This window comes from Epinephelus lanceolatus, chromosome 21 (genome assembly GCF_041903045.1).
Source record: "Epinephelus lanceolatus isolate andai-2023 chromosome 21, ASM4190304v1, whole genome shotgun sequence".
NCBI lineage: Eukaryota > Metazoa > Chordata > Actinopteri > Perciformes > Serranidae > Epinephelus > Epinephelus lanceolatus.
Genome location: NC_135754.1, coordinates 5,598,875 through 5,622,437, shown reverse-complemented (window position 1 = coordinate 5,622,437; position 23,563 = coordinate 5,598,875). Strand labels below are relative to the sequence as shown.

General features: G+C 40.6%; 2 protein-coding genes across 2 annotated transcripts in view; both read left to right on the top strand.

Moving 5' to 3' along the window:
• Nucleotides 1-487: 487 nt before the first annotated feature.
• Nucleotides 488-7,133, top strand: LOC117246689 (transmembrane protein 26-like). Its single transcript, XM_078163655.1, has 6 exons — nt 488-753; nt 893-989; nt 1,102-1,152; nt 2,698-3,017; nt 3,142-3,221; nt 6,356-7,133. Exons 1-6 carry the CDS (start codon nt 566-568, stop codon nt 6,604-6,606), a joined length of 987 nt encoding a protein of 328 aa, XP_078019781.1. The 5' UTR covers nt 488-565; the 3' UTR covers nt 6,607-7,133.
• A 2,338-nt stretch (nt 7,134-9,471) lies between these two features.
• The window catches only part of adgra1a (adhesion G protein-coupled receptor A1a), a 32,024-nt gene continuing 17,932 nt past the window's right edge, over nt 9,472-23,563 (top strand). Inside the window, exons 1-2 of the mRNA XM_033610609.2 lie at nt 9,472-9,588; nt 9,985-10,255. Of these exons, the coding sequence (XP_033466500.2) occupies nt 10,253-10,255 (3 nt within the window). The 5' untranslated portion in view covers nt 9,472-9,588; nt 9,985-10,252. The remainder of the gene's footprint in view (nt 9,589-9,984; nt 10,256-23,563) is intronic.

Genomic DNA, 23,563 nt, shown 5'->3' with positions numbered 1-23,563 from the left:
GAGCAGTGGATTAAAACACATTTGGTGCTTTAGTGAGTACTTGGGTCTGCAAAGTGGTGTATGTGGAACTGAGTCAAAATAAACTACAGTGTGTGTGTTCACGGTAATGAAGGAACATGTGAGCCAATGCAATGATGTTTGTTGTTTATATGTAACAGTAAAGCTCTATGGCACAGATGAAGATACACACAAACAATACTTGTGAGATACATCCATTGCTGGTTTGGGTCTACACATAAGATTCGTTGAAAATAAGACAAATGTAGAATATCACCAGTCTGATTCTTTAAGAACGTACAGCATTTTACTGATTGCAGCTGCACTGCAAGACCTCAGACTTGTTTATTGTACAAATCCCAACAATTCACAGTCAACAACTGCACGTTTCTGCAGACATCTGACTCATATTATAATTGGCACAACATTGCAGTTACTGTAAAGAGGAAAAACACTGTGGTCCAGCAGGTAGTTGGAGGCGTGCCCCAGCTCATACAAACTCCTTCAGACCTCTCACATAAAACTCGTCTGTCCCCTGCAGCAGCTGACAAACTCAGAGACTTGAGTCATGTTCTACAGATTCATTTGTGCTGTGTTGACCAGGTCTCTCTTTATCCTCCTCTCCCTCATAGGAGTGTGGAGAGTGGTGAGGGTGAAGGACAATGGACTCTACTGGCTTCTTACCATACTTTACCTGCCGCTGGTGGTGGAGATGATCCTGACCCTGAAGAGGAGAAGGGGAAAAGAGCACAAATGGTATCAGCTGCTGTGCTTCAATTTATTTTTACAGCAGAATAAATGTAGAATGGTAAGCTGGAATGAAACTGAAAAGACCAGTAAGAGGAGGTAAAGTTCAGTATCTTAAGATTTTAACAATATTTGTCTTTCCCTTCAGGTTTTCCCCTGCTATCTTTCTGTTCCTCATCAGTATTATTCCATCATTATGGATTTTAGAACTTCACCACCAGGAGAACATATCTGCTGACTCAACGGTATCGTCCATTTAATGTACTTAATCATATTCTCCTCTATTCTGAGGGGTTTATGCAATAATAATGCACTAATTAAAATGTGCAGTGTTATACTTTGTGTCTCTCATTCTAGTGTGAAAAACTGGACTCTACTGAAAATATCAAGAGTATTCTCAGACTTCAGGTAGGTTTCAGAACTTAACAGATATTTAAATAAGACATTTATTTTTAATATAATTTCAAATCCTTTTCATGAATATAGCTTTGCTTCAAATGATTTCACATAAAACAGAGAAGAGTGTACAGTTTAAGGGTGATTATTTAAACTATGCACTTTTATTTTGTGATAATTACATCCATATATTTCAGCAGTTTCCTTTCATTTGGCAGTGGAGGGTTATGGTCTCTAGAGCTTAGAGCATAAACGTATTCAAAAAATACACTGGGATTAAATGTGGTTTCCCTAAATGTATATTATCACTTTATGTACATTAACAGACAACTATTTGCAGTTTGAGAAATATGAGAAGTTTTTCAGTTAACGTAGGAGAACAATACTTTGTAGTATTGCACCTCTGGTTTCCGTATCGTCATACGTCATACGTCCAGACAGTGGGGCTCTTTTTCTGTACAGTGTTTGGTAATGCTGATTCACCTCAAAGAGGCTGTTGTAGAGCTGTGGGTGTTTTTTTCCTCTTACAACATGAGCACATTCATAGAACTGGCTGCCTTTAAACAGTCCACCCTTAATAAAAACAATTCTAAGCTGAACATGAAAAGTCTGGTTTACACTATGAAATATAACCATGTTTCTTTTCCTTATTTTCACTGTACACTGTAAACCCCAATTCACTCACTCAACTTAATTTTTTTTAAACTCACACTCAAAACTTTTCATTTAGTAAAATGCAGTAACATAAAAGTTTTGAGTACACCATACACAAAATAAATGTGTCACATGACCCTTGTTAGACAGGAATTCTATGTTAGTTTAACATAAGTTTTTTTTTGTTGTTGTTGTTGTTGTTCGGGCTTTTAACTCTATGTCATATGAACACAAAAAACACTGTACACATTTTACAACTTAAAAAAAATGTCATTTAACTATAAAAATATGTCGTGGCAAGGTTAGGTTTCTTAAGTTCTAAATTAAGGGAAAGAGATGAACTCTGAACCAGGAAGTGCTCTTTATGTCAACTCAGCACAACTTTATGTTACACATGCCACTATCCACACAAGCAGGAGGTCACTAACTGTGACCCTGTCATGGGCAAGAGTTATATTTAGTCCCTTAATAAATCCTGGTGTCAGTGTGTCATCTCCCATTCCCTTTAACAGCTAGGTGTGTCTGCACCTGGCGCACTGCTTTTTACAGGTGGATTTGGCAAATTGGAGCAGTGAGCAGCTTTCTGTTGAGAGTAATGCAGTAAGTAACAGCAGCTCTGTTCTGCTCTCTGGTATGTTCTTATTTTAGAGAATGTCACTCATATTTTCCTAAATAATGATGTATCATTTTACCAACCCACATCATGCCCTTATGTGTGTGTAACAAGCAGAGTGTACATGCATTGTGAACCCACCTATGAAGGCACAACTTACAACCTGAATAATGCGCCCTTTAAATAGGAGGAAAAAACTGCACTACACTTCAAGTGTGCTGTTTGGGCCAGGTGTAAAATTGGGCCCTCTATGTTACTGTTGATACTCTTAATGCACAATCTATGATAAGTATATGTGGAACTTTGGGAACGTACAACATGGGCGTAGTTGTAAGACTTGTCTTGTAAAACATTTGATCCTGTTGTGCTCTCTGTATGACTTGTTTCCATGTCTGCAGACTACACAGGGGATCCCTCTGTCCTCAGTGTGTGCCAACGACTGGATTCTGGCTTTACACCAAGTCCTGCTCATCCTACTGATTTTGGGGAGGTGGTTGCTGCCAGCCACTGGAGAGCTGACCAGAGACCAGCTCTCCCAGTTACTACTCATCTTTGTGGGCACAGCTGCTGACATACTGGAGTTCACCTCTGAAACACTGTCTGACATCAAGTGAGTAAGAAAAGAACATAAGGGGGAGAGCAGATAGGAAGTTTACACGTTTAACTGGTTGTCTTAAACAATGAGGTGGAATCAAATGTTTGTGTGTGTGTGTGTGTGTGTGTGTGTGACAAAGGGACAGCAGTCCAGCCATGGTCTACATTATTCTGGCTGTGTGGACTTGGAGCATGCTGCAGTTTCCCCTGCATCTCTCAGGTACAGTGCAAAGAACAGAAATAGGGAATCAACTTCTGGTAGCCTGAGAACCGGACAAATCTGCAAGCTCATGCTTCATTTGCTTTGGCAGATGCGTCTGGTCTCTCTCCCATTCAGACATATTTCCACCTGACATGGCCTAGGTCAGGCCAGTCAAAATTGTTTATCTTATATGGGGCAGGATTAATACGATGACTGACAGCTTGCTAAACCTTTGTGCTTAACGCAAAATATGTGATGATATTATTTTTGGCTCACTTACCCTAACGCTTGGGATATTATGGCCAGCAAAGAGGAGTGCCATGAAGGCATTGAAAAAAAAAAAACAAAAAAAAAAACCAAGATGGCTACAGCTGATGTGGAACTTTAGCTTTATTTAAGTGCTGTTTTCAAATTCAATCAATCAATCATTTATTTGTCACATGGAATTATACAACTCCAGTTGAATGTGATCCCATCAGCTCCTTTAACTTGTGCACTGCAATTTAGTCCCTTTTGTGGCTGCTGCTGTATAATTGTCCATGTTTCCAGATGGTTCTGGTAATCCATGGTTTCTAGTTTTGGAATGGTTTAACTGTCTACACATCCCAGCTTCAAAAGATGGCTGCGTGGTCGCTCCTCCTGAACATGGGCAGTACAGCACTGCAGCCGTCCCTGAATATAGCAGTGATCCACAGCAGGAACAGGACAGCACCTCACATTTCCACCATCACACCAGTCCTTATTGTATGATGCTGTCCTGGATTTAACTGAGTTTTGGTGAATCAAAGGATTTTACAGTTCCTGATATCCTGTTGGAAACTCATGTGGCATGGAGTTTGCAAGTTTTTTTCCAATGCCTGTACAATGTTTAGGAGGATTCTAGTTCAACTGGTGCTCATTCTTCATCATCTTTCCAATGATGATGAAGAATGAGCACTTGGGCTCTAGTTTCCCGGCGCAGTGCAGGGTGGCGCAGGGTGGCAAAACCCGCGCAGAGCTAGTTTCGAGCAGCGCAACCCGAGGCGTGCTCAGTTTGGTAGTTTGGCAGACCGAGGTGCGCTGAGATGGGTGTGGCGGCGCAGCAGGGGGAGGTGCCGACAGATCCAGCTTGGCGCAGTGACAGTTTCGTGCCAAAAGGCTTTGCTGAAGGTGCGCTAAAAGCTCGCCAGCTGAAACCAGGTCTACTGTCAGTGCAGGCGGAGCGCAGCTGGTGTAAGCCGAAGTTTTGCTGACCAGCGGACAGTGCGCACACGTCACCAAAACCTCACAGGCAGGTCTCCAGAATATCAGTCACATTAACGATGCAATAAATACCCAAAAACCACTATTCAATGCAACTATCTGCAATCAGCACATAAATGTATCTCTATATCGACTGTCCCGTCACATCTGATGTCAGATCAAAGGGGATTGGCATCGTTTGGCACGTTTGGCACTCGTAATGGAAACCCAACCTGATTTGATTAACACAGCTGCAAAATAATGAATTCACATCCCTCTCAGCCAACCACAAACAGCCACAGCATCAGATAGGGAGTATATATTCAGCATCTGTCATCTTAGAAAAGTCAAAAGAAAAGAAACAGAGTGAGACTGCGAGAGAGAAAGAGAGAGCACGCGTGCATGAGAGGAAAGCACCATTGATTTACAGTTGTGGTGACCTCCTCCCAGGCTACCTTTGCATCATCAGCCCGTGGAGGTCTGCTCGCAGTTCCGTATATTCGGACACTGCGAACTTCATCAATTTCCTCCTGGGAGAAGTTTGGCCGTCTGATGCTGCTGCTCTCTTCTGCCATGGCGAATTGAGTAAACTCTCATTACGCCTTCGCGTGGCCCATTTAAGGGCGAGGAGAGGGGCTCATTTGATTGGTGTGATGTGTGTAAAACCCACTCCACGCCTTCTCTCCTCCCTTTTTCCGACTTGCGCCAGTAGGAGGGACGGAGGTGGGATAGAGGAGTAGCTGCGCCAGGCGCACGGTGTGCCAAACTTGCAAAATCCGCCTGGCCACACCCAGTTCCTCCACCGCGCCCAGTCTGCGAAACCAGAGCCCCTTATGTTTACATTTGAAAACCTCAGCCTGGCCAGCTAGCAGGTAACTGGCAGAAGTCAGCAGGAGGAGAGTTTACAGACTGGTGAGTTGATTTCCTCACCCTGATGAGTGAACCAAAGCCAGCGCCACTACTGTCCAACACAACCACAAAAAGCATGACAGAGATTTGCAATATAATGATGGCAAAAACAAGAATCAGTACAAGTTGGTGCTAAACCATCACAGCCCGGACGCAATCTGTTTAAACTCCTCCCCTCCGGTAGGTGCTAGAGAGCACTGTCCGCCAAAACCACCCGTCACAAAGACAGTTTCTTCCCCCAGGGTGTCATATTTTTTATATTTGATCTATAGTTGTATATTTTTTTCCATATATTGTATATTCTGTATATTCCATTTCTTGTTGAAATTTGTTGAAAAAGTACTTATGTACCGGAGTCAAATTCCTTATTTGTACACATGTACTTGGCAAATAAAGCTAATTCTGATTCTGATTCTTATCTCTGCCTGCTGTAGTCTGTATACATTTGTCCATCACTCAGTGCCATCTACCGCTGTTGATAACATCCCTTGGAAATCGAGAATGAACTAAGAGGATACCAGGCTAGCTTTCTGGTGTAAACTATTATAATCTAGATATTGTATTGTACAGATTACCCTCAGCTCTACAGAGCCTTTTAGCCTTTTTTGAATATTGTCCTGGTTTTCCAGCCCACAAACCTTGCTTCCATCAGCCTTGTGTCTTGCAGCAGCAGGCAGCTGTTTTCAGTGAAAAAGCTACATAAAGCCATTGTACACTACCTGCCCAGCACCAAACTGCATGCAGACATAGTTAGAGACTGGCTGGTGAACATAGTGGAACATGTAGCAGCTGCAGAGACACTTATTTTTCTCAGGAGTTAGTGGAGACCAAAAACAGAGCTAAAAGGAGAGTTGGTCCCTCTGCCCGTGCAGGGTTACCCAACACAGGAAAGATCAACCTGTCAGCAGGTGTTTAGAACAGGAGATGCTTCTAAGAAGTGAGTTACTATAATGTATCAAAGAGCAGATTACAACTGAGCTAACAGAGTTTACCTTAACTTATTTTCTCTTTTGTCTCAACAGTAACGACTGCATCCTCAGGTGACCCCTCTGAGCCTGCCCCCTCCCTCCTCTCTCATCTCAGGACTGATATCTGGAGCACTGTGGGAGCTTTGTTTATCCAGGATGGGCCATTTCTGGTAGTCCGCCTCATTGTTATGATCTACTACAAGGTGGTACACCAGATGCTGATCTTCTTTGCCATTAAAAACTTCCTGGTTGTCATTCTCAGCATCTACCGGCTCTCTGTCCTTATCTGTGACAGGACCTCCTGAGTTTGAGTGAAACCCCAGCGCAGCAAGTTATCATAATTATGTTACTGTAAACGTCATTTTGATTGCATATCATGTTCTAGTGTATCTGAAAATGTTGTTTTTTTACATTTCAAATTACACACAGGTTCTTTAGGTAATACAGTATGTACTGTACCTACCAGAATAACTATCCCACTTCTCACTTGATCACTTATGCAGATTGATTAGATTAGAGATCCCAACCAGAAAACAATGAACTCATGAGTTACTCCTCATTTCCTGTTCAAACATTAGAAACTAACTTACTAACTCAATATGTACCAGCTAGTCTGCCCCATTCCTGTTTACCTGTGGATTCTCAGATACACCTGCCCTAACCTGCCAACAATACCAGTGAGCTGATGTATTTTTTCACATTTTTTTTAATAAATCACTGAACTGTTTCTGTCTGCCTAGATTTGTCTGCATTTGGGTCCTTTCCTTGTTGCCTCACATTCACCTGCCTGACAATAGCAGTTACACTGAGCCTGATTTGAGCACATGCACATACGCTGCAGAGATATTTCATTTTGTAACAAGTCAGAAAATAGACATATCCATAAACCATGGACTATAAAATAATGGATGTAGCCCATTAGTTTTGTGTTCCTGTTTTGAAGCCTCAGGTCACCATCTCGGAATTTTGGAGACCATATTTGGACAAAAGGGTAGAGTTTACCCTAACGGTTGCTGCCAGGTGGGTTAGCACAGTGCATTCACAGCTATGGTTAACTATGATAATACTAATGCTAATTTTTACTAGTGAAGTTTCCTGACTCGATAAAGTAAATATCTGACTCTTTAGAGGGTCTCTTAGTAAAATCAAACACTGAAAAAGACTTTTTTAGGCAACCACAATGTTACAATTGACTGTCATTAACTGAAAACACACTTAAATAGCGACAGCTACGCCTATAATCTGTGAATCCGGGGCTACGGCATGGTTACGTCACCTAGCCAATGTTGTCACTGTGGTAGCGACTTGTCAATGGACGGCACCCACCTGTCACTCCAAGCAGCCACGCATTAATTTATGCCTATCAGTAAACTTTAATAAGAGTTTTTTATTTTTTTATTTATTTTATGTACTTTATTAATCCCCCTGAGGGTAAATTCAATTGTTTCACTCTTTTTTGTCATTAACACGTCACTCACCCCCCTACAGTGATCATGAATGATGAAATTAATTATAGAGACCAAAACAGCTGTTTGTACCAAGCTGTAAATTAGGAGCCTATGGGGACTGACTTGCTTCTAGAGCCAGAAGACATTTCCGTGTTGGCTTTATTTTTCAGCCCTTGGAGGCTGCTGCTTGGCTGCTACAGCAGTCAACGTAAGTACTAAGTACAAAGAGCTTCATTAAGAGAAACGCCATAACTGGCCAAAAATGGAAATACCAAGCTAGGTAGCTGTGTTAACTCATATACGGTAGCTTACCAAACAAATGATGGCCAGCCAATGGTTAGTTACCTACTGTACAGCAAGGGCCTTGATGCAATATATGAAAACATAGATATCTATTAATCACTGATTGTGTAGTAGGGAGTGACTTAAGTTTGGTTTCACAGGCTGGCTCATTTACTGCTGAAACACTTAGCAGACTTTGTGTGTGTGTCACACGTTAACAATCTAGAATAGTAAATAGCACTACAGCATTAATATTCAACTTATGGCCTGCGGGCCAAACCTGGCCCCCTATAGAGTTCTGGGTGGCCCCTCAACCATTTTCTATTTTACAATTATACTTTTAATATAAATACAGTACCACATCAAAATAGAACGTGTTTATCAAAAAAGTGCCAGGAGAGGATCCCTCGTGCCCTGCGACAGAGGTCTGGTTTATTGCCCAAATATCCTCAGTTCCTTGAAACACACCTGACCTGTGTTGGGCTGCTGCATCTGGTCCCTGGCCTCCTGTCATTTTGCAAAAGTGGCCCCAGAGCAAGCTTAATTTCCCTGCACTATGGGTAGGAGGAAATATATGTATTTTTGATTTTGGGATAAACTGTCCCTTTAATATAGAGCGTTTTATAGGCTATAGATGTGAAATAAACAGTGTAAAGTGCATCTGAAATGTGATCACTCACCTTATCTCCAGGGGGCAACAAGCTGTGGAGTAGAGATATAAAGTATACTGTAAACCCCCGGTTTGCTCACTCAACTTAAAATTAATTTGGAAAGAGCTTGCACTGAGAAATTTTAGTTTAGTACAATACAGTAACATAAAAGTTTTGAGTACACCTGACACAAAATAAATGTGTCACATGACCTTTGTCTGACAGGAATTGTCAGTTTAACTAAACTTTTTTCTGTTGTTTTTGAGCATTTGATTCTTTGTCATATGAAAATGAACATAAAAATACTGAGTGCACGTTTTACAACTATAGGATCTAAAGAGAGAGAGAGACAGACAGACAGACAGACAGGAAATTATCAGCTGTACATTTTAACTTAACTTTCAAAACTCAGAAATTGCTGACTTAATATAAAATGCCATTGTGACAATCCAGGACATTTGTGCGGACTTTATATTAGAATTTTGTGTCATGGATGGATTGGGGTTTACAGTGTATCAGAAAACTGAAACATATGAAAGCGTCAGAAAAGGGAAATAATGTGAAGAATCTTAAGATTGTGCTCATCAGCAGTAGCTGAGTTCTCTACTGCCACAGTTCACCCCTGAATCTACCTGATGTTAATAGTACTTAGATCTCACAACACAAAGGCTCGTTACCATAGCTGCCACAACCTGCAGCTGTTTGACTGTCAGATGAAACGTCACAGCTTCCTCCGCCTCATGTGCCGCCTGCACTTTATTTAACCGGGTCTCCCCGCCCTTGCTTACTACGTAACATGCGGCACATCGTTACAGGCAAATGGAGCGCAGCCACTATCTTCACTGACCTGGATTAAAGAGGGTCCGGATTGATTCCACTCAGCTGAAAGGAGAAGACACCACCGCAGGTAGGTCAGCCCTCTGCTCCTCCTAAATATCGCTCTTATGTTCACATGTAGTCTTTGGTAGCCTATTTGTTTCATTTGCGCAAACTGAAGTGTTCATTTTGTATCCAAAATCACTGTGAGAGCGTTAACGCACAGCCCATACTAAAGAAATGATAAGCGTATAGCTATAGGCATCTCGGATAAACCGTGACCATGACAGGTTGATCCCCCTCCTGTCGTCACTATAAAATATTAAATCATTTTCAAACTGTCTCGATGTATCCTGAAGATGTATCCTATTTCTCATCTCCCCCCACCGCCCACACTGCTGTGTCAGATCTAAGTGTCGGTTAGGTTACAGTGACACAGTGGCTGATGAATCTTGTGCTTCCCTCCCTGATCGGTGCCGCCGTGTAGATGGAGTTAGGACCGGGAGGCCGTGGCTGCACGTCAGCGCTGCTGCTCCCGGAGCCGCCGAGCTGGAGGAAGATCACCGGCCCGCTGGACAAACTGCTGTGATCAGATCATCTTCTGCTGCACCGGGACTGTTGGAGGAAATAACACCAAGTTGATTAAAAATCCTCAGCCTGTGTACATGGAGCCGGAGGGCGCAGGGTAGGGGGGCAGCAGGGGCCTCCGGGAGAGACCAGAGCTTCAAGACTCAAGTGTAACTCCACTAAAGCTAATGGTAAGATGCTTTAACTATGGTATCGTACCTACTGGTTTGCCTCCAGTAGTCATGTGTGTGCCGGTGGTGTGTGAGCGCATCAGTAAGGACCAGGCAAGTCACAAGGTAAGGGGAAGCTTGATTTTCAATCTGGTTCTACTGTAGATATCACGAGTTTTAAGAGTTTCAGATCAAGAGGCAGATTTGTGAAGCTTTTATACTCTATATCAAACAGAAAAAATGACAGTTGCACATTTCATCCCTTGATCCATTATTCCAGCATGCATTAGGCTACTATCCTAATAGGTAATAAGTAAGTTTTAGTGTAGCTTTTTACAACCAGCAGCAGTGGAAACATCCTGCTCAGCTCTCTGATAGATCTGCTCATTCACACTCAGATAATATTAACAGAAAATGTTTCCTGCTGTTTGCTCAGTGCTTGCAAAGCTACATGTTAGGAACAGAGGTCTTTACGCAGGGCTGGATAAATACACAAGGGGGCCCTGGGGCAAAAATGAGCTATAGGCCCCTACTGACCTTAGTGTCTGTCCAACCTCCTGTCCATTAATTATTAATTAGAAAGTGGTTGTCATAGTTGTTATGGTAAATTAACTATACGGGACCGTTTGTTAATTATGAGGGGAAGGGGTGGTGCAAAAAGGGGGAGTTATGGAACCGGGGACAGACTTAGGTTTTTCATTTTGGCTTACAAATTTAGGATACAAATTTAAATGGTTGTAATTTTTATTTATTTTACCTATTTTTAAAGAAAATGTGCCTTCCAAACCCGTCTATGCATGTTTTCAAAGTTACACCATTTACAATTTTTTCATAGCCAGAAAATGTAAAAACAGAAAAGACTGTTGGATTTTCAAATTTCTGACAGTCCTTGGAAACAACATGTGCTTCCATCAGAAAAAAGCCCAAACCTGAGCTTAAAATAGTGATGTGTCATCAAAATCACTCTATTTGACATTTCATTTAAAATTTGTCAAAAAATTAATATTTTGCACAACAAGAGTAAAAAGGAAGGGCTTTTCCTCTGCAGGATTTCATCCTCAACTTTAAATTAACTTTCAAATATCAAAGGGTAAGCTTTAAAAATCGAATAACTCATTTACGGTTAAGGGAAGGGCCTGCAATTTCTGCCAGTCACTTAGGGAGGCTCAAGGAAAAATATTTGTGGCTTCATGGAGATTAAAAAACAAACAAACAAAAAACCCAAAGCAAAGTCACAGCCCAGCCACCCACTCCTCTGATAAATAAAGAGCACTCCCTAGGCAAAAATGATTTAGTAAAATGCATAAAAACACATTTTTAAAGCATTAAAACAAGTTCTTTACAAAACGGGGCCTCAAGATTAGTGACAGGGGTGTTGCCTTAATTAAAGGGGCACTCCACTGATTTTACTTGTCAAAATCAATTTACCCGTCATGCAGAGTACGTCTCAGCCTGTCAAAATCAACTATGCAGTGTGTTCTGTAAGCTTACATTTTTCCACTTTTTTCCACTGTGACAAAATAACTCATGATGTCAGGAAGAACTTGGAGACTCTATACTTATAACTGAAAGCCTGGGTTACAGGCTGAAGGTGTGGTGCTGGAAAAGTGCTGACAATTAGCAGGAAGTAAGGGTCTATGGAAAGACAATATGAAGGCACATTATGAAAAGTGTAGAATTGATTGTTTTGGTGCTTGACCTAGACTAGAAACTAAAAGTCAGAATATTTCACCTTCCATTGTTTCCATTTTGACCATTCTTTTTTTGTCATTCTCCTGGTGTGATGGCAATTTTGGTCTGTCAGTCAGTTTTAAGTAAAATTTCTCGACAGCTACTGGATGGGTAGTCATGAGGATTTGTACAGATATCCATGGTGCTGCAAGGATGTGTCCTGAGTAATTTGTTGACTACCAAGCTGTATACCACTGTTCAAGACCAACAAACAACAGATCCAGCTGTGTTTTAGTGAGTCATTGCTGTGCTTCCAGCGGCTTTATAGCCACCAAGTAGGCTATGGATATCTTTAAGGGACCAATCTGTCTTTCCACTATGAAGAGACATCGCTGCATTTTCTACCAGGATAGTGCTGTTCAGTTGGCATATTGGCCGTCAATTTTATTTATTTTTTCCAGCAGGATGTTGTGTGTGTGACAGTGGCAGTCATGTAATATTGTAAACAAGCTAACAGTGCTAATAACGCGTCAGAGATGTGCAACAATTATTTTTTGCTGACACTAGATATCAGACAAAAGCCAGAGGCTGTGTCTTATTAAGTTGCTGTGAGCTGTAAATTCACTGCTTCTAAGCAGAAGAGAGAAGATAATGTTATCTCAGAGCCTTATGGTGGAAGGTTTCTCCACCTGCATCCTGCCTGTACCAAAGGCTAGTGTTAAAGTCAAGAGCGCTCACTTGGCAGCAAAATGTGGGGATCATAACACCCCCAGAAGTAAACAACACTGCTAGCTGGCTAGTAGGGCTGTAGTCAACCAAACAAAATCTTGGTTAACTAAAGTCGTACATAATCTTCAACTGATCAATTAGTCGTGGGGGGAAAAAAATCTGCATGTTATTTTTACTTCTGCGGTGGTGTGTCTGTGTCACTCTGCAGTTACACCTCCAAAACGCTAGTTGGTGGTGGAGGACTGTGTTAAGTGCTGTAAAGTTTAGTTGATTCAAAACACACATTAAACATGGCTTAATGGAGACAGTTTCAAACACAAGTACACAAATCAGCTTCACTATAAATCGCAGAATTGACAGACAAACACTTGTCTTTATCTGGACACATTTTCCCCACCAACACAACATGCTAATATTATTAGCACAAGTCTGTGGCATTTTACATTGTATAAATTAGCCTAGCGTCTAGCGATCTTTCCCTAGCGATCTTTCCCTCTTCTTTTATAAAGCCAGGGACAACGGTAACATTCAACAAAGGTAAGGGCACACAATTTGGCTCCATTACAGCTCACAAGATTCACCAGCAAGACAACTGTCACACTTAACACGTTTTCCAAACAAATACAACATGCTAACGTTATTAGCACCAGCCTATGGCATTTTACATTGTATAAATTAGCCTAGCGACGAGCAGAGATTTCCTCTGTTCATATGAAGCCAGGATAAATCCAGAAGCAGGCTATAAATCCCTGAAGGATAAATCACACACAACTTAAAATGCTATTTTAGTTACTGTCTTCGCAATTTATTGTGTCTTATCTGTGAAATACAAGTAAATACAAGCTTCGTTTCCACTGAGGGAAATGGTGTCAGTATACAGAAACAGACAGGAGGTCTGCGTCAATGCTACGCTGAGTGTGAGGTTGGGGGAGTTCAACTTTCTGTCAACAACGGGGATGTTTTGAAAACACCCCCATTTTCACAGGTAACTTAGCCTGTCCCCCCTGCTGCAGGAAATAATGGATTAATCCTGGAAAGCTATTGATGTAGCACTTTTCTCCTTATGAAAGTAACACGGCGATTATTTGGCCAATGAGAATTTGGTCAGACGAGAGCATATCGACCAAATAATTGACTAGTTGACCAGGATACTTTGTTGTTTTTTACTGTGACATCACTGCGTCTTCTGCAGGATAGCACCACAAAGGAAGGATAGTTACCTAGTAGTAGTGTTTTTTTTAACTGAGACATCGCTACATTTCCAGCCGGGATAGTGTCATGAAAAGCAGTTGTTTTTGACAAAGACATTACTGTGTTTCCTGCCAGGATAGTGCCATGAAAAGTGGTTGTTTTTTTACCAGGACATTACTGCATTTTCTTCTGGTATAGTGCCCCAAAAAATGCAAAGGGGTTGTTTTTTACCAAGACATTGCTGTGTTTTCTTCTGGGACAGTTCTTTAAAAAAACTACATTGCTGCGTTTTTTTTTTTTTTTTACCAAGACATTGCTGCGTTTCCTGTTGGAATAGTGCCACGTGAAGCGGATGTTTTCCAAGCAAAAACCTGATCTTTTCCTGATCATAAACAAGTGGTTTGTGTGCTTAAACCTAACGCACTTTAAACACAGTGTTGTTGAATCATGAAGAAACGTAGCTTCAGCGTATCCACTACATAATAATGTACAAATGTAATGTATCCGCACTAACTCACAATGGCCACATTTTTTCTGCTGATTAGGTTGACGTACCAGTGTTGATATTCTCTTGCTGTATAAGTCATTTTTCATGGGATGTAGTTATGCTTGGTCCCCTTTGGGATAAGGTACTGTTTTCCAGTTATGCATGTTTGGTTTCGGGTATGATTTCCACTGAGCCATTAATCAGTGCCAAAAATGTGGAACCCATGAAGAGCACTCATTAGGAAACAGAGTAAGCTCCATAGTGGTGTTGTGACAGCTGGTATCGCTCACTTTCAAATAAATCTGACTTTAGAGGAGATGATACCAGTCAACTGAAGAATGTCTTGATCAGCCCCAATACATCCAGCATATGGGCTCAGGACATCGCTGATACTAATGAAATGTGTCTGATACACTCAAGATTGATAATCCTCAACAGTGTTTGGTTTAGCTCGTACATCCCACAGAAATGATAACAGTAGAAAGACAATACAAGACATGAATGCTTCTGCCTTTAGCCGATCAAATGTATTTAGAAGAAAATGTGATTTTGTATTGTGTAACTTGTATCTGGAGACCCCAATGTAAGCTGGCGAAAAGCTCTGATGCTCTAAAAAAAATAGTGTTTACACGTAAGCACAGGCTTCCCATTCAGAACACAAGAAGCCTAATTAGCAAATCTTTGCTCGTGATGCTGCTCGTTGTTGGTCATCTAAGATAAGTGGAGCGTAGTGCACACAGATCTCTGCTGCTGTGTGTGCATGCCTGTATTTTTTCATTTTATGGGATCTGCAAAGGATTTAATCAGTCATGCTCTGTCTAATAGATGGGTTGTTCAGTGGAGCGTGATGAGAGAGCATGCTGTCCCGGAGAGAGAGAGAGAGAGAGAGAGAGAGAGAGATGAGAGGAGGAAGACATGACAGTGTCTCTAAAATACAAGGCCTTGGAACACAAAGGAAAAGCGAGTTGACGCTGTCATGAAGACGGAGCCAAGTTAGCTCTTGATTCCTGCCTCCACAGGAATCTTCAGCTTGAATTATGCACATGCAGGAGTGTGTTTTAGTGAAAGAAAGGAGAAGGCCTAACTGTTGTTTGAAGGCATGTTTTGCCTTTTAACACAGAGGGAATGCTAGACCTGTCCAGGAGATGCACATCACTTACTGTATATGAGTCACTTTGTCTCAGCCTCCTCCACACTCCTGCCTCCACAGCTAAGTCATCTGAGCTTAAATAATTGTAAGGCAAGTGCAGTGATTCGCACTTCATAAAAGGTATTTGTTGGTAACCTCATGGCTTTGCTGTCACCCAAAAGGACTAAATGTGTCCTTTAATCAAAAGTGTACATTAAAAGGATACTTTCACATTTTTATAAATAGAGTTTACTAGGGGTGGGTGGTATGGCCCTAAAATAATACTGTGATATTTCAGGGTGTTTTTGCGACAACGGTATTCTTGATGATATGACAAAAAAGTAAGTAAAGTAGGAAAAAAAATATTGATTGAAGAAAATAGAATTGCAACAAAATAAGTGATATAGTTTTACATGTGAACCTAACAGTTTGCCTTCAAATATTCAGTAAAAACTAATGAAAAATTATTTCTCATTTTAGTTTGTAAACAACAGTAACTCAGAGTGAGATTCAGATTCTGTATACAATATTAATAGTTTAACAAACAAAATAAAATCTAACACAAATTACACAGTTCCCAAATACAAAAAGATGTACCTCTGTGTTACGCTCTGCCATTTCTCCTCTAATCATCACACTCTAACCTGTTTCAGACTGTTATGCTATGGTAACTATTGCACATTCACATAAATGTAGTTTTTTGTCGAGCCGCAAGCATCATGTAGTTTTACATTACCAAAGGTTTATGACAAAATCACTTGATGACACTGTCTCCAGTGTGCACAAGGCGAGAGAGGAGAGGGAGAGACGCTGTGCTGCTGCCAGAGGAGCCGCTGAATGAGTTCCCTCTGAGCGGTAAGTCGCTTAAAGATTTTGAGAAGTCCGGAGCTGTTGATAAAACATTCAGGATGCCCAGGCAGGCCCAAAGTCCAGGGGGGGGTCAAAGGGTATGACGCCCAAGGCCAAGGGGGGGGGCCCATGAAAAGGAATATGGTTGACCTTATACAACAGTTTACTTGCCGACTTATGTCACTGGCAATACAGGTTATATATAGACATGATAAATAAATGGAAATGTTTTAATTAAAACACATTTCTATGTGCCATCTATATGTAAACGTGAAGTGAACTGCAGCCTGATTAGCCAAGTCAGAATGCCTCACCAAAAACCACAGGCTCCTCAAGGAACAGTCAGGGTACAGAGAGAACAAGAAAATGGTCAGAGTTGTTATGGAATATTCAAGGTGTGTCGATTGAGTCACGTCGTCAGCTCGTGCATTTAGTAACATTACAAAATTATGTTCCACCTTAAAAATCCTGGCAGTTGGCCCAGTGAATGAAGTTACCATCAGCTACTGACCAATCAACTGCAGTGTTCACAGCTTGACCTTTTAGTACCAGATCTGTGTGCTAGGTAGCCCAACAGAGGGGTTGCCAAAAATGGGAACAGTACCAAAAATGGTAACGGTATGGCATGGTTCCTTTGGTACCATCCACAACTTTTCACAGTGGAAACGGAAAAAAGGCGTACCAAACCGTACCGTACAGTACTGCTTGGTGAAAGGGGCTATATTAAACTAGTGGACCATGTATGCTATCTTGTTGGAAAGGGCGCCAAATAGTGCTCCAAAATTATGCTACATTTTGGCAAGGGAAAAGAGGACCATTGTCATTTTTCAAAATGGTGTATTTAAATATTTCTGTATACTGGGGTCCCTGAACAGTCTTACATAAATTGAGTATGACTGGAAAACAATCAGTTGACAGCCACATAGTCCTTATACTATTTCAGTTCTGCACACAATTTGACCAATATTTGATTAAAGTAGCCTCAAGACTGAATGAATAAGAAGAAGAAAGTTGTTCACTCAATATTTGATTTTATGATTTGATACCTTGCAGTAATTTCTTCAATCAATGTTTGATTTGACTTTTCTCTAATTATTTATGGAGGGCATTTTTTTGGCCCAGGACTCACATGTGACTACCTCTGCTTTTTAAAATAAGAAAATATGGTCTTAACACTATGTACATACAAAATACATGTGGAAATATGATTAACTGGATTGTATTTGCAGTATGTAGGCTATAAAATTTTGATACATATAGTAATCCCTCCACCGCCCCCACAGTGGGTGTGGATGAGGGGCCCACTTTTGAAAATGTTGTCCAACAGTTTATTCCACACTACTGAAGCTGCTCCTCTTTTTAGAACCACCACAGAGTCTGTAATAATTTTGCTTTCAGCCATGCTTGTTGTTGCAGTGGGTAACAGTATGATCTCAATATGTCAACAAGTCAAGTATCACAATATAAACTTTTCATATCAAATTAAAAATCATACCGGTATCGTGAATGAGATGATATGGCACACCCCTAGTGTTTACGTAGTTTTTTACTGTGAGAGTAGAAGATTGACATCAGTTTCATGTTTCTGGGAGCCTATTTTAATTGACGACCAAAGATTTCAACCGTGTTTGTTGCACGGTTGTCTGCTTTTAAGTGGGACAGCCCAGAATGGCAAAGTGATAGACTTCGCCAGACATCAAGATGAACTGCAATGGTTTTGTGTTAATGTCACTATTCAGATTGTGCTCAAATGTTTCGTATGTTTTCCTACAAAAAGCAGCGCACCTGCACATTCTGTATAAACAAAATTAGGTCGGCGGCATTTTGCCGCACTCCCCGATTTTGTTTTCATACTGCCAATGCTGAACGAAGACTGATTGGGCTTTCCTGCAAATTTGCACAATTCCTATCTAAAAAGGGCTGTAGATACATACATCAGTAAAATGTTTCAATATCTGTACTTGTGATGAATTGTGATCAAAAGCAATCTGAAGCTCAATTCTGAGGTTTTTCTATAAAGTTCTCTAATGAGTAATAAATATAGCAACTTCTGATCAAACCATATTAATATGAAGTTTAAAATAACGTCCGGTTAGGTCAGACTCACTTTTTATTTAAACCCAACCCACCTTTGTCATAAACTCCGCCCAATCAAAATACCGTTAAAGATACATTGTGATAATTGTGTTCTCGCTCATCCCTAACCAACAATATGTCATCCAGAGTAGGCTTTTATCACATTGCCTTTTTTGGGAGAAACAATCCAGTGTTTGCATAGACAACAACAATGAACACAGCAGTGTTAAATTTGACAGCTATTAAAGATTTAGTCTTAGCCTCGAGATGAAAATGCTCATTAGTTTTAGTCACATTTTAGTCATTTTTATCCCTCATAGTTTTTAGTCTAGTTTTAGTCCATGAAAATTCAAAACCTTTCAGTTTACTTTTTGTCATTATGTTTAACTAATCCAGTTAGACTAATTAATGTATCAGAAATTAGAATCAAGCTGACGGGGTTTATAAGAATCTCATTTAGAAAATTTTCTTTCTGCACACTTACAATCTATCATTTCTCCATAACTAATCTGAGACAACTAGGATTTGTACCTAGGTTCATTGTAAACTCTGACTTATCCATCTCACTGTTAAGAAGCAGAAAAATAACTTAATTAAAGCCTGAATTCTTTCTTAATTTGCAACATGTTAGTCTGGAGGATTAAACTCGTGTCCTCTCACAGAGTTGGTGATTAAAATTAATCTTACATCTCTGTCAGAGAAAACTGATCTGAGCTCAGATTGTTTACTTACAGCACAGCTACACTCACAGATAACTGAGCCTCCTACCTTCCTGTAAAAGAGCATCAAACCAGAAACCGCATCTGAGTGGAGTCCTGCGGGGATCAGCTGTGAAGTCTGGTGGCCGGTGGCTGACTGCTCTGCTGCCATTCAGTGGCTAATAAGTGGTGCTAACTGCCAGCAACCATGGCTGCAACTCCACAAATCCGTGAAACACCTCCATCATCCACAGTCAGACACGCTGCTGATTATTTACTGCTGAATTACAGCTCACAACTCACGTTAACAGCTGATGCTGCTCTGGTGTGAGTGTTTTTGCTGCCTAATGAAACAGCAGACTATTTACTTGAGTTTACAGTTGCTCATGCGGCATTTGAAGATAATTACAGGCACGGCCATTCTCAGCTTCCAATGTCCGATAGTCCACCACTAACATTTTTGTTTCGTCTTGTCTCATTAATAAAAATGAAGATTTCATCGTAGTTTTTATTATCAAGATCTATTTTTAGCTCATCATTGTCGTGGATGAAAATTTTTTGTCATAATTTTTGTCAACAATTAAAATTTGAACACAGAGGTGGTTGGATCACTGTCGTTTATTGGCAGAACTTGATTCCGATAGTGGCGAAAGGCTGTGCAGCCTCCGCCAGTCCCATGGGGACATACATCACTGCCTGAAACTGAAGAGGGGAGGGTTGGGTTAAATGATCAGTGAGTACAGCTCCAGAGACAGCAGGCCCCTTCTGTTGTGTGGGTGTCTCACTGTATTGTCCTTCATTTAAACATGTATTTATATGGCTGGGTCTGGACCATAACAGCAGGGCAAAGTGTGACAGAGTGAATGCTGCCACTTACTATTTCAAATTGAAAGCCCTCTAGTGTTTCATACTCAATCCAGTTCTTGACATAGTCTTGTTTCCCATGTTAATGTATGATGGCAGATGCTGATTGTTTGTGCGTTTGCCACTCATCTGTGGTCATGGTAATGTGCATTAGTGACGTCATGTGTATATACTGTAATGCAAATGGACAGTTTCATGCTTTTCAGCAGTGGATGTAAAGGTTCACAGAGAATTGGTCAATAAAGATTGCTCCATCACAAAATGTTTGTATGCTACACTGGCTATATTTATTTTAATCAAGTGATTTGTCGCCGATATCGCAGTGAGGCACCATAATGTGACACTGTGTGTGTTTTTCATAGTGCTTGGAGGACAGGAGTTTTATAGTATTGCAAAATGAGCAACTGCACATCAGTCTGTCTGCTCATTAGTAGGATAAGTCCATTTTCAGTTTTGGTGGCTTCAGGGCATGTTGATGAGGTCACCACTCATTTAGTAGACTGGCAGCGACATACATGTCTGTTATATGAAAGGGTTATAACATTGTTGCACAGACATTTTAAAGTAAATGGTGAAATGATTAACAGAAAATAATTTGCAGATTAAAAAATAACAAAAATATTTCTTATTTGTAGCCCTACATTATTAGCAGGAGGATAAGGCCAGCCTTTCATAATGGCCAGAGTGCATTATTATCATGCATTATTACAATGCATTTGGGTATTCATACAGCTTCCGAAACAAGGTCTGATAATGTGCCTTTTGTTAATTTGATTTCATATTTCAGGAGACACTGAAATCCCTGTTACCACGTTTTACATGTTTAATGATGTGCACTGGGTTATTTTAAGACAGTGATGTCAGTGCAGTTAGGCAACACTACAACTACAGTACGCAGCAGTACAATGACTTCTCCTGCCTGAATCTACAGCAAGCCGAGAGGCTTTGCTTTAATAATGCAATCAATATAATTACAATAATTTATATTTACATTACTACAATGCAGGGTTTATTTCTAGTCACTTAGTATATGATGGTAGATCCTGGTACCGTGTCAGGAGATTTCATTAATGCACTCACACTGAGAGAGGCGTGAGTAACTGTGCAGGGCTTTGCAAACATGCAGCACAGTCCAACCTCCAGCAGCAAGTCTGCAAGCTTCATGTCGTCATTCTGACTAGCATCACTGAGGCTAGACGTTAGCACAGCTGTTAGCATTCACGGAGAGGACATATGATTATTTTCTTTTACAAGCATTCTTAGGCCCCAGTCACACAGGAAGCTTTTTGCAGGTTGCAAAATGCGAGGCAAACCACACTGCCTTTTTTTTTTAATTTAATGCCACTTGTAAAAAAAATGCTTGCTGCACCTTTTTATTGTTGCCAGGCAACCACCCCATCACCACCTTACCCTAACCTTCCTGTTTAATTAATCTACCATTTATTAATTTATTTGTTTTTATTTATTTCATAGTAATTAGTAGCTGGTTCCTAAAATGGACAGGCAGAGGGTACTTGCTCTAGCTCTGGATGAGGGTTAGCGGCTGTCAACAAATAGTTTGTTGGGCACAGGGGAACAGAGATCTGTGTGGGTACCACCACAGAAGGCCTGCCTCTCAAATCATCTGATTGGACAGTGGGGAAAAAAAGCAGAGATGACATGGGGTGCTTGAAGTTTTGTCAACTCAAGGAGGTAGAGTGTCTTAAAGTGCTTTGCTCAGAACAGCATGTTGCTGGTTCAGCTTTTAAAAGGAGTGGTTCAACATTTTGGGAACTGTGCCTCCTAGTTGAAAGTGCCGTAGTCAGGGCGTTGTTAGCCTAGCTTAGCACAAAGACTGGAAATGAGGTAAAACTGTCCAAAGATAAAAAAAACAAAACAAAAAAAACTACCTTCCAATACATCTAAAACCAAGCTGATTAACACATTGTGTATTGTTTGCTTTACCTGTACAGAAACATAAATGTAAAAACAACAATTTCATGGTGAACAACAGCTGGGTTCAGTGGCCGTATGCAGCTTCCTTGAGTCTTGTGCTGCTTTCACATCATATATAATGGATGGTAGAGATGGAAAGATTCCCATGTTTGCAACTCACAAGGGTTCATGTCATTGGACAACTCAAGATGGTTGTACAGTATATTTGCAGAGTGGATGGTGTGGGGATAAAAAATACAATAGCAACATAGCACTATGTCCATTACCTTGGTTTTGATTAGCTTGAAAGACAGTCTTGTGCAGTGTGTGCAGTGTCCATGCTTGTTTGGTTTCCAGGTACTTCTGAACAATCAAGTGCAGACATTTTTAAAAAATGGATGTTGGATGTTGGCATGAGTGCCATTTACAAGTTGAAACCTGGTTAAGTTGGAAATGGAAACTTTTATTTGACACAAATGCAGCATTGTCGTCATAGTGAGGTTGCTAGGTTCGCTACCATTGTGCTCGAACACACCAAATCATGTGCTCCCAACACAGTCGCTCGAAAAATGCTGGCATTTTACATTTCTGCAAAACATATGAAGCAGATATATTCAAACGTTATATTTCTTTATGTTTCAATTTTCAATTTTGTTTTGTCACAATACTGTAGTTAATGTTTGGTTTTGTGACCACAACCACAGATGGAAATGTCCCAAATGTCTCCTTAAAAAAATTCCAGTTTTTGTTGCCACAAACATGGCTGGTCTTAAACAGTGGTCTAGCAGTGGTCTTTCCAAGGTGTCCTACAATCTGTCCCCCACAGCATCAACAAAATCCATAAAGACAAACTGATTTACATGCAAACATTACATTTTGGATGTTATCGCCTCTCCCCAGCCTCCGTTGGTTAGCTGCGCTTTTGTAGTGGGAGGAGACCGTGGGAATGAGAGGGGAACTGTTCCAAAATTTATTTTATTTTTTTTTAAATAATTGCTGGTTGGTGGATGAGATACACGCCAAATTAAACACCAACTCTTGTTAACTCCACAGCTCCACCAGTTTCTCCTACTGTTCCACAGTACAAGAGAACAGAACGGAGACTTGATCATGTTCATGCAGCCCCCTGGAGTCCTCTCCATGCACTGTCTACCTGATGTACTGCTTCCTGTTTGATGCTGGAGAGAGTGCAGCTATTGGTTACTGACAATGTTCACATCATTGAACTTCAGTATTTGCATGCAGGGGCAGATTTTGAGACAATGGGTCACTGAGCATAGATATTCAAAAGGCCCAACCATCTCTTCTACACAGGAGCAAGACACACAGACTTTGTGGATGTTTTGTGTTCCTTTATAAGATAATTTTTTGTCTTTTTTTGTTTGGACATTTTTGTCTCTTTGTAGTCATTTTGTGTGTCCTTGTGGTTATTTTGTGTTTCCTTTAGGTCATTTCTTTGCCATTATTTGGAGTCTGTTCCTGGTTAGTATGTGTTAATTTGAGTGACATTTTGCAGGTGAAGGCAAGGGGGGCCCTTGACACGTTCATTAATCCATCCATGTTTGCATTAGCCAAGACTAAAAACTCATGATAATATTGTTTGATTTTATCAAAATGTCTAGACAAGAAAAAGACACTGACTTGGTTGGTGTAAGGCCAGCATTATTCCTAAAGAATTAGTTACAACATAATTCCCCTTAAAACATTTCTATTTGTATACA